Source organism: Arachis ipaensis, chromosome B03 (assembly GCF_000816755.2).
Source record: "Arachis ipaensis cultivar K30076 chromosome B03, Araip1.1, whole genome shotgun sequence".
Taxonomy (NCBI): Eukaryota; Viridiplantae; Streptophyta; class Magnoliopsida; order Fabales; family Fabaceae; genus Arachis; species Arachis ipaensis.
Window position 1 is genome coordinate 3,047,068 of NC_029787.2, and position 11,104 is coordinate 3,058,171.

Genomic DNA, 11,104 nt, shown 5'->3' on the forward strand with positions numbered 1-11,104 from the left:
TTATAAAAAAAGCCAAAACTTACTTTATTTAGCATTTATTAATTATCGCAACAATTAATGAATACTAAATAAAGCAAGTTATTGCTGTTTTTAGCTAATTTTCTTTAATTACCAAACATTTTCGATAAAATAATACTGTACATCTAAGTCTTTTTATAAACTAAGTCCAATCAAATTAAACAATAAAACTTAAAAAATAATAATCATAATTAATTTTTGTTATATTAAACTTTAAACTTAGTTAACAAAAAAAACTTGGACGTATAAAATGTGTTACAAGCTTTAACACTATCACCTCAAAAAAGAAAAAAGAAAAAAAAAAACTCTACCTTATATGAAGTTGTGAAAAAATATGCTTAAATTTTAGATTTTTTTTTTGGTGACCGCTTAAATTTTAGATTTGAAATCACTGTCTATATATCGATATTATCATAATTTACAAGAACATTTTGTAATCTTAATAAAATGGAAGGATTGACACTCGCATAATTAACATCTAAATATTTGTTTTTAGATTTTCATCATGGTGAAACACAATGATTTATAATTTATTATTCCTAAGCAGGTAAATATATAGAAAATCTGATTAAATTTTACATTGTGAATATATTACAAGTATTAAATAATCCTTAGTATATAATGTTGAAAATGAAATTATTGGAAAAAAAATATAAGCTATGCGAGGTTGGAGGCATATGATTTTGAGAGCATGGTACTAAATGTTTGACACGTGTCGTGATTGGAAGACAAGCCTATTTACAATGCAAGAATAAGCATTGATGCATGCATGCATGCATGCATGTTTGTTGTTTTCATCATTATTCAACCATTATTATTTCATGGCCAATTTCTACGTTCCATTTTAAAGGCACAAGAAAGAAAGCAAATGCATGCTGCTCCCCCACCACACACTCGCCGCCATTAATTATTTCTTCATTGGAAAATGCGAATACCTCTCTCTCTCTCTCCCTCCATTGTTCCTCAACACACTTTCACAATGTATCTACCCTTCTGCAATAGTAATTCCTACGAGTTTCTTCACCCTTTTGTTGTGATCTCATCAGAAACAACAACACTGTAAATAATAATAGCAATACTAACAAATATTAAATAGATACTTTTTTATTTTTTATTTTTTTTTTTTGTGATTAATTAGAATTATGATGAACAAGATAGAGGGATACGTAGAGATATTAGGGAAGGTTAACTTTGTTACAATTGTTGTTGTATTGACCTGCATTGTGGGGCCAGCGTCTTCTCAAACAGCCCCCGGCGGTGGCGCCGCGGCCGGCGGCGGCACCGGCCTCCCCAATGAAGCTGCAGTTCAGTTATTTGCACAGGAAATGTACAAAAGCATGGGTAGTTACACCAACGTCTTCAAGGATTCAATCAGGAAACACTTGGGATTTTGCATTGTGGATGCGTCTGTATTCTCATTCCTTCATTCATTTCTGTATGTGTTGTTGTTTTGATTGATCATTCAAATAATCTAACACAATAACTACCTTAATTAATTCAGGGACCGAGATTGGGATGGTGCCTTCAATTTCTCCAGTGATCTCTCTTTTCTCACCAACTGTGCCAAAAATTTACAAGGTATGTGAGAATATAACCTATTTTCTACACCAAAATTAATTATTAAAATCAGCGACAATTATATTTGTGTATTCGTATTCCAATATATATATTTTACTGGTAGCTGACTTTGGAGGCTGATTTTGCTGTACACGTAGCATTGTTGAATCTAATCTTATAGATTCGTTTCAAGTATTACTTTCTTTTTGGATTTGATTCTATATATATAGATTTGCATGGTGTGTTATGTTGTTGTTACCATTCATCAGGAGATATTACACAGCGCATGTGCATAGGTTCAGAGCTTGAAATGTATTCATCGCTGGTTAAAAGCAACAAAAGGTTTGTGAATCCGAATGTGAACTGCAATACGAGCACGTGGCTAAATGGGTGTGAGCCTGGATGGGCATGTAAGGCTAATGAGAAAGTAGAGCTTAACAGCACCCAGAAAGACATACCTGTTAGAAATTCAGATTGCCAACCTTGTTGTGAAGGTTTCTTTTGCCCTCCTGGTCTTACTTGCATGATACGTAAGTCTCTCGAGTTGAAAATCGTTAAATTGACTAAACTGCTCAACATAATACGTATCTGTCTGTTTAAAACCATTCTCAATATTAAATATTGATTAACATTAAGAACTAGCAATAAAATTTAATGTTTGTTAAAGATATAATGATTCATATTTTTCTTCTTCTTATCGTCTTAACTTTTTGGAAGAAATGATTTCATAATATAGTATCAGAATTTCTATAATCGAAAGGTTTATAGTTCGATCTTTATTAGATCTCAAAAGAATTTAGTTTAAGACAAATAAAAAAGAGAAAAAAGCTTTGCCCAAAAGAGATTTTTGCTTAAAGAGATATATATTAGAGCTATAATTATTCATGTTCTATCTCTTATCAGCTTAAATTTTTGGAAAAAGTAATTTTATGACAATGTTATTCTCTATTATTTTAATTTTTGTTTTCATTTTTTTAATATATTTTTTGTTTTAAAGCTTGTCCATTGGGAGCTTATTGTCCACGTGGAACTCTCAATGCAACAAGTGGAGTATGTCAACCGTAAGTGCTTCCCTTTTAGTTACACTTTCACTGCTTCTTCTTTCTCCTTTTTTTTTGGCATACTTTAATATTTATCAGCAGAATCAATAATGCAGATATCGTTATCAGATACCTCCTGGAAAGTTAACCCATTCTTGTGGGGGAGCAGATATTTGGGCTGATATTAGAAGCAGTGCAGAGGTTTTCTGTGCTCCAGGAGCATTCTGTCCATCTAATATCATAAAAAATGATTGCAATAAGGGGTATATTTTCATTATTATCACTCAACTTCTACTTCTTTCTTTCTACACCATTTGTTTGGTTTCTGTTATTGTTTTCTGTTTCTATAACCGTGTATGTATAGTTTCTCTTTGATATGTGTTCTTACATTGTTGTGAAAATGAGAATTCTTTCATGTACTAATTGCAGGTATTACTGCAGAACAGGTTCTACTGCTCAAGAGAGTATGATTTCCCTGCCTTTTATCTGATCTCCTTTCGTTTGAGTTAAAAGTTATCATATTTAGTCATGTTCTTCTATGTTCCATTCTCATTATTTTCTCAAGTAGCATTAGGTGTGTCATAAAATGTTGGGTAAATGCATGCAACATGCCTAATTATTGTGTTGAAGATACTATCATTTTCTGAGTGTGTATGAACATTCCACTGACCATTTCTTTTTATATATAACTTTTTTTTCTTGATTTTGTATCTTCCCCAGGATGTTTCACTTTGGCAACATGTGAACCTAAATCAGAAAACCAGAATATTACTGCATATGGTGTCCTGGTCTTTGTAAGTAAACTTTACACATATAATCATATGAATTCTTTTGGTTGCATGCTTTATGTGACATCAAATGAATTTAGAGTCTATGGAAAGTGTTGTAGAATTTTACCTTGTTCAAATTGTGAATGTAGGCTGGAGTGTGTTTCATGCTCATTATCATATATAACTGTTCTGATCAAGTTCTTGCAACTCGAGAAAGAAGACAAGCAAAATCAAGAGAAAGGGCTGCAGCACACGTGAGAGAAACACAAGCGCGAGAAAAATGGAAATCAGCAAAAGACATAGCCAAGAAGCACGCAGTAGGTCTGCAATCGAGTTTGTCGCGAACATTTTCACGCCAAAAGACTAACAAGGGATCCGGAACCTTACCACCTTCTGCCCCTGCAAAAGCAAAGAAAAAGGACAAGAGCAACCTCAGCAAGATAATAAGTGACATTGAGGAAGATCCTGATAGCCAAGAAGGTTTTAATATTCAGATAGGGGATAAGAATGTTAAGAAGCAAGCACCAAAGGGTAAGCAATTGCATACTCAGAGTCAAGTGTTCAAGTATGCATATAATCAGATTGAGAAAGAGAAGGCCTTACAGGAACAAATGAAGAACATGACCTTCTCTGGAGTTATCTCAATGGCTAATGAGATTGAGATAAGGAAAAGGCCTACCATTGAGGTTGCATTTAAAGATTTAACACTCACTTTGAAAGGAAAAAACAAACACCTATTAAGAAGTGTGACAGGTAAATTGTTTCCCGGCCGGGTTTCAGCAGTTATGGGACCATCTGGGGCCGGCAAGACAACATTTCTTTCTGCTTTGACCGGGAAAGCGGCTGGATGCACCACAACTGGTCAAGTTCTTGTAAATGGCCAGGAATCGCCAATTCGGTCGTACAAGAAAATCATTGGATTTGTGCCACAAGATGATATTGTTCATGGAAATTTGACAGTGGAGGAAAATCTGTGGTTCAGTGCCAGATGCAGGTATATCATATATCAATCACTTTTAATCTTTGATAAATTATTGGATTATGATCAGTCCACTCATCATTGCATTCCATTACAAAATAGTTTGTGATGAGTTCTACCATTAATTTTTGCATTTAAAGATGTTTCTTCAAAACAGCTTATAGTCAAAAGTTGAAGACAAATCAGGAAAAAAAGGAAAGAAAAAGGCATTCCATGAATACTAAATCCTGCATACTCAATTTGTGGACGTAAACTTGTAAGAACCTGCAAGAATTTATGAGTTAACTCGAGAATTTATGAAGAAACAGCTGTTTAGCTGTTCTTATTCACATGCCATTCAGATTAGGTCTACATTGAATGGTCCTTGTTGAATGCATTTCTTGCTCATGAAGCATCCTCTCTCCCTTTTTTTTCCACCAACTACATTTTAATGTCAATGTAGGCTCGCGGCTGATCTACCAAAAGAGGAGAAAGTCTTAGTGGTTGAAAGAGTCATCGAGGCTCTGGGTTTGCAGGCAATTAGGGACTCTATGGTTGGTACGGTGGAGAAGAGAGGAATCTCCGGAGGACAGAGGAAAAGAGTAAATGTTGGACTCGAAATGGTGATGGAACCTTCACTTCTAATTTTAGATGAACCCACTTCTGGTTTGGACAGTTCATCATCTCAGTTACTTCTTAGAGCTCTTAGACGTGAAGCCCTTGAAGGAGTTAACATATGTATGGTCCTTCACCAACCTAGGTAATCTCAAGAACTTTGCCAAATAGTAGTGTTATTCGAACATAGTTTAACATTATGAGTTCACGAGCTGCATAATCAAATCAATTAGTTCTAACAGTTGCATACTCTCATTTTTTTATGGTTTTCTTTTGGTGATCTGCAGTTACACATTGTTCAGGATGTTTGATGACTTTATATTGCTAGCTAAAGGAGGACTTACAGTGTATCATGGACCAGTGAACAAGGTGGAAGAGTACTTTTCCGGCTTGGGAATTGTTGTCCCTGACCGCGTCAACCCTCCGGATTACTACATTGACATTTTAGAAGGAATCATAAAGATACCAGCAGGGTCAGGAGTGAGCCAGAAACAACTACCTGTTAGATGGATGCTTCATAATGGCTACCCTGTGCCGATGGATATGCTTGAACTCATTGAAGGAATGTCTACTAACAATACTGGTTCACCAAGTGTAGCAGCTTCCACTCCAGATAACAATGCTGGTCCATCTTTTGCTGGAGAACTTTGGCAGGATGTGAAGGCCAGTGTTGAGATGAAGAGGGACAATTTCAGTTATAAATTCTTGACTTCACACGATTTGTCCAATAGGAAGACACCTGGATCATTCACCCAATACAAGTACTTTCTTGGGAGGTAAGTTAACAAAAGAACAACAACATTTCAGTGAAATAATATACATCCATTGAACCTGAATTTGATCTGTTATTATTTCCTGCAGAGTTGGTAAGCAGCGGCTACGAGAAGCTAGATCACTTGCCGTGGACTTTATGATCTTGCTTCTAGCAGGACTTTGCCTAGGAACACTAGCCAAAATGAGTGATGAATCATTTGGAGCAACTGGTTATACATACACAGTAATAGCAGTATGTGAGTGTCATCAAAATAAATCTCCTTACCTGTTATGCAAACCAAAATGCTTCTTTGTCATCTGATAATATTTTGCTTTCAGCACTCCTTTCGAAGATCGCGGCTTTGAGATCCTTCTCCTTGGATAAGTTGCACTATTGGAGGGAGAGTGCTTCTGGCATGAGCAGCCTTGCATATTTTCTTTCAAAGGACACAGTTGATCATTTCAGTACACTCATCAAACCTCTGATGTATCTCTCCATGTTCTATTTCTTCAACAATCCAAGATCTTCTTTTCAAGCCAACTATGCTGTTCTGCTATGTTTGGTGTACTGTGTTACTGGCATAGCTTATGTGTTAGCAATCTTCCTTGAACCTGGTCCAGCCCAGCTGGTTAGCATTACGATCTTTTTACTCTTCTGGCTTCGTACGCCTAACTGACATGTACCCTTTCACTATTGGACCAAATGCAGGATCCACGTAGAATGGATTCGCATCCAATAGTGAAAGGGTATATATTGACTTACTATAGGAAACAATATAAGTACACTAAAAGTTTTTCCTAATGTCTTGCTATCATGTTGACAAGAAAATCTGTGTATCATGCAGTGGTCTGCATTGCTTCCAGTAGTTTTGACACTCATCGCAACCTATGAAAATTCTGAGAATAATGGATTCATCCGCTTTGTGGCAGACATATGCTACGCAAGGTGGGCTCTTGAAGCATTTGTTATATCAAATGCCAAAAGGTATACTTGGACTTTATTCAAATATCTTACTCCATTCCTTTTGTCCTTACCTTTTTTTTTTTTCTCTATTTTTGAATTTTCGTACTCAGATACATTGATCTAATAATGTACTAAAAAGTGACAATGACAGACAAAAAGAAACATTAATAGTTACACAAATTTTTAATGCAATTATTAAGAATCTAAGTATTTAATGATTAAGAATGTCTTTTCTTGCTATGTATAGTAAGTACTTAAGACCCTTTTTTCATCTATAGAGAGTTTTTATGTTGATTTCTTAAGTGGATTTCTCTGCTATGCAGATATGCTGGAGTTTGGTTAATAAGTCGATGTGGTGCACTCTATAAGAGTGGCTATGATCTCAACCGTTGGTATCAATGTTTAGGCCTTCTTGTAGCAACTGGAGTAATTAGTCGTGTGCTGGCATTCTTTTGTATGATAACATTCCAGAAGAAGTAGGTTCATCTCTTCAATCCCTCTGAATTCTTGTTGTACAGAGTAAACATGGCAAATTCAAACAACACTGGCTAGCTAGTGCTACAACTCATGACCTGTGCTCAACAACTTTGTAAAGCAATGTGGCATGAGTTGTATCCTCATAGGAACAGATGATGATCAGAGAAAAAAGTATGATATGAGTTGTTAGCTGTGGATAGTGTAGCATTAGAGAGAGATATTACCCTTCTAACTTTCAACTAAAATATTAGTTCCAAGAATATTTCAACAGCAAGTTCTGCATTAGACTAAACATCAAATTTAAGTTTAGCATAATCATTTTGATGCCTCCATCAATTGGTGTGGAGGTGATGAGAGCAGCAGATAAGCCAAGTTGTATGATATGTATGTATGACACTATAAACCAATTTGTAGATTTATGTATTCTTTCAATTCCTTCAATAAATGCTCGCATGAATTGCTAGTTCTGTAAACATTACATCGGCACGTAGTTAAAGAAGCCAAAACAAAGTTATACAAAGATTGAGCATTCGAAAGAACATATTAGATTCTTTAAATAAAGCGAAAATCATTCCTAGAGAAGTTGCTAAAGACATTCTTAAGGTCCTCGACTCGTATCTATTTTCGATCATGTAAGTTTTTACCTCCAAAGCTTATCCCCCATGTATTTGAGAGCCGGGACACCCCTTATCTCCATATCCACTAAGGGTGCCTGGCATAACCTCAAACCACCAAGTTCTGAATCATTGTGGATCATTTCAATTGCACGCATTTGATCCTGCAAATTGTTAGAGCTGGTGATCAGAAAGGATAGAAGAATGTAGAAAAAGACAGAGATTATTAATTCCCAACTCAATGCAAGAGTTACTAGCAAAAATCCTAATTGTCTCCCAAAAGATTAATCTCAGCAAATGACCGAAAAAAAAAATTCAAGAATAATAAAGTATGAAAAGAACATAATACACATTCATAAATACCTTTCTTCTCATTGAACAAAACTTGCAGTCTGACGTAGGAGGCAAAACCTGATTAACAATAAGCCTTTTAACAGAAATTTTTTCCTTCTTCAAGGATGCATGTAACCTTGAGGATTCACTGATTGCCATAACCTTGAAGAGTTCATAGTCAAATGATCAAAATGTAATTGGTTATTTCAAAAAATAATGCCAAGAGGCAAATATTTTTGCTTATTTCAATATCAAAATCAATAAGCCATGTAGAATAGAAACTTAGGATTACCGTAGGAATCGTGACTATTATGAATTCAGTAGTGTCTGAATCTTGGAAGAGATCCCGTATTTTTTCTACTCTTTCCTTAAGTTTTTCAAGCTTGTCCGGCTGCAAGCTCAAATATGGAATACTTAAAATTTCAACAGTGGGGAAAAAGCCTTTACAATAACAATTTAATAACTTACACCATCATTTTGAGGTTCTTTCCCAAGCAAAGATTTGAAGGCTGAACCCATTTTTTTCTTCAACTGGATAAGGTAATTGCTTTTGTTAGTGAATTCTAACATAGATGAAGATGACTAGTTCAGCTAGTTCTTGGTGTATATTTGTTGAGTTTAATGCACACATGAATCATATACCTTCATTAGTTTGCCTACAGATCCATCCATGAAGTCGGGCAGTGACAGTAGCCGAAGTGTATGACCCTATTGAGGAATTTATGAGACATAAATCTTCATTTTATCTGAATAAATCCAAATACATAATAAGTGAACTAAGAACTGTTACATACTGTTGGTGCTGTATCAAAAACTATTCGACTGAACATATTATACTCTTGTGACTCAAGAAATTGCATCACCTGGAACAAAGCAACAAAATCAAGAAAAATCATCTGAGCACACGATCCTCAGTGCTTGGTTTTAGAAGGAAGAAGGAGAGAGGGAGGGGGGGGGGGGGGGGAGAGAGGAAACTAGCCTACCTTAGAAATTGCAACAATTTCATCTGTTCCAGGTGGAGGAGTGCTCAGGAGCTCTTCCAGCTTCAAATCCCCTAACTTTGGCAATTCCATTAAAGAAGACAAAGGAATGTTATGCCAACATTCGACATTGAGTCACTGATATCCTAATGCGGACAAGAAAGAAACATGGACTAAAATGGATATAAAAGTATTATGGTTTGCTAACTTGCATCACAAGACAAACAATGCGATTCAGATTACCAAACTCTAAGAGAATTTCTCAATTTTCAGAATGTTCAAAGATGTTTTAGCAATTTCTGATTTGCTCCTTTCGCGACAGTCAATAGTAGCAAAATATGAGTTTTACTTTGATAGTAATGAAGAATATTCTATGCTAAGTATGTAGTACTTATTCATGTGATTATCATAAGGGTGTAAATATACAGCAAACTATTAGCCCCTAAAAATGATTAGAACTTAACACTAGATTAAGAAACACTCATAATTAAAAGCAGAAACTACCTGGTCAGCAATCATTCCAAGTCCCATGCTTTGCATTAAAGACTTTACACCCGTGCCATCACCCAGTTTTTGACTAGCTGCTCGGAACTCTTCCATAGATTTCTCAGGGTTTATCTGCCCCAAACAAAGATTCAATAGAACGCGAGAAACGGTTTCACAAATAGAAACATATGAGCACTATTAGTTTAATATTCAATTCTGTTTCAATCAAAATGAGTACCTCGAGTGCATATAATGGTGACTCCACTCCTTCAACCGGAACAAGCCTACCACCTCTCAAATCCTAACGAGATTGTAGCATTACACTTCTGCTGAAGTTTTATCCATATTGAAGAACTACTAAACTAAACACTGAAGAGATTTTTCTTGGTCTCGTTAGGTACCTGAGCAAAAGAGTCGCTTAAGGAGTGAGCAGGGTCAGTTGAAACCACCATAGTGGGGTGCCCATGATTTGCAAATCTCACTGCAAGGGAGGCAGCACAGCTTGTTTTTCCCACACCCCCTTTCCCACCAAGCATGTAATACTTCCTCTCCTTCCCCGTCACCATCTCGTCAAATCCACAAACACCTTCTGTGCAAGATCCTAGCAACCTCACTACATTATTAAAATATATTTGCACAATCTTAGCCACTGATCAAAATAACAATAATTGTAATAATAACCGAGCGTATTATCCCACATTTATCATCCATCATGCAAGTGCAATATGTTGTAAAATCCTAATATGTATTTGATTTTTGTTTAACTATCTAGACTGTGTAACACCTCTGCAAAGTGAAGCATGCTCTTGCTCTAGCAAATGCTATTAATTTTTACCAAAGTTACGATCTTTTCCGAAACCCCACAAAGAAACAGAGCATAACAGGCGCGTAAACACTGAAAGATCATAGACTTCATATGATCCATTGTGAAAGGTGATAGAGAATGAAAAATACCTTGAGACAAAGGAGTGATTTTGAACGTTGGTTCATGCAATGAAGAGAAGAAGCTAGTGTCAATGGTTCTTCTGGTAACACTGCGAATGAATGAAGAGTGCTTTTGTGTCTTCAGAATGTGCCCAACCAGCGCCGCCATTGTTCGAGATTTTGCACTTTGCAGAAGCAGCTGAGCTATAACAAAAGCAGTGTCTTAATTTTTCAAAATATGTTTTATTTTATGTTTTATTTTTTTCTTTTATCTGAAAAAGGGAAAAAAAATATTTAGCTTTGTCAAAAATATGTGCAAGCTTGGAACTTAGAAATTCAGGAACATAACTTAGGAAAAATGTTTCGATTATTTTAACCGTTAATTTTAATTAATATATATTATATATTTTTTTTATAATTTAGATTAACGGTTAAAATAACTAGAATATTGATGTTCTTGATATCCTTAAAACTCTTTTCATAATTTAATTCAATTCTGTTTCTATATTTTGTTAAAGTTAAATAAGAAGTTAAGAACCCAAACATACAATTTTTTTTCCTTTTTATTTTAGAGGATTTACCAATAGATTACTAAGAAATTTCGAATCAAAAATT

General features: G+C 35.3%; 2 protein-coding genes across 3 annotated transcripts; one reads left to right on the forward strand and one right to left on the reverse strand.

Annotated features, from left to right (window-relative positions):
• Window positions 745–7,416, forward strand: LOC107632372 (ABC transporter G family member 28). Its single transcript, XM_016336060.2, has 14 exons — window positions 745–1,423; window positions 1,520–1,596; window positions 1,845–2,105; window positions 2,573–2,636; window positions 2,732–2,878; window positions 3,045–3,079; window positions 3,336–3,409; window positions 3,535–4,379; window positions 4,807–5,103; window positions 5,246–5,734; window positions 5,820–5,968; window positions 6,051–6,340; window positions 6,557–6,696; window positions 6,999–7,416. Exons 1-14 carry the CDS (start codon window positions 1,161–1,163, stop codon window positions 7,153–7,155), a joined length of 3,288 nt encoding a protein of 1,095 aa, XP_016191546.1. The 5' UTR covers window positions 745–1,160; the 3' UTR covers window positions 7,156–7,416.
• On the reverse strand, window positions 7,556–10,787 carry LOC107629244 (ATPase ASNA1 homolog 2). Of its 2 annotated transcripts, none has more exons than XM_016331990.2 (11): window positions 10,520–10,787; window positions 9,967–10,166; window positions 9,804–9,866; window positions 9,584–9,697; window positions 9,083–9,157; window positions 8,894–8,962; window positions 8,742–8,807; window positions 8,568–8,630; window positions 8,392–8,490; window positions 8,130–8,261; window positions 7,556–7,930 (listed from the first exon to the last, which is right to left on the reverse strand). In XM_016331990.2, exons 1-11 carry the CDS (start codon window positions 10,656–10,658, stop codon window positions 7,793–7,795), a joined length of 1,158 nt encoding a protein of 385 aa, XP_016187476.1. In that variant the 5' UTR covers window positions 10,659–10,787; the 3' UTR covers window positions 7,556–7,792. The 2 variants fall into 2 exon arrangements, with proteins under 2 accessions (XP_016187476.1, XP_016187475.1); XM_016331989.2 differs by having other exon boundaries at window positions 9,967–10,178; window positions 10,520–10,773.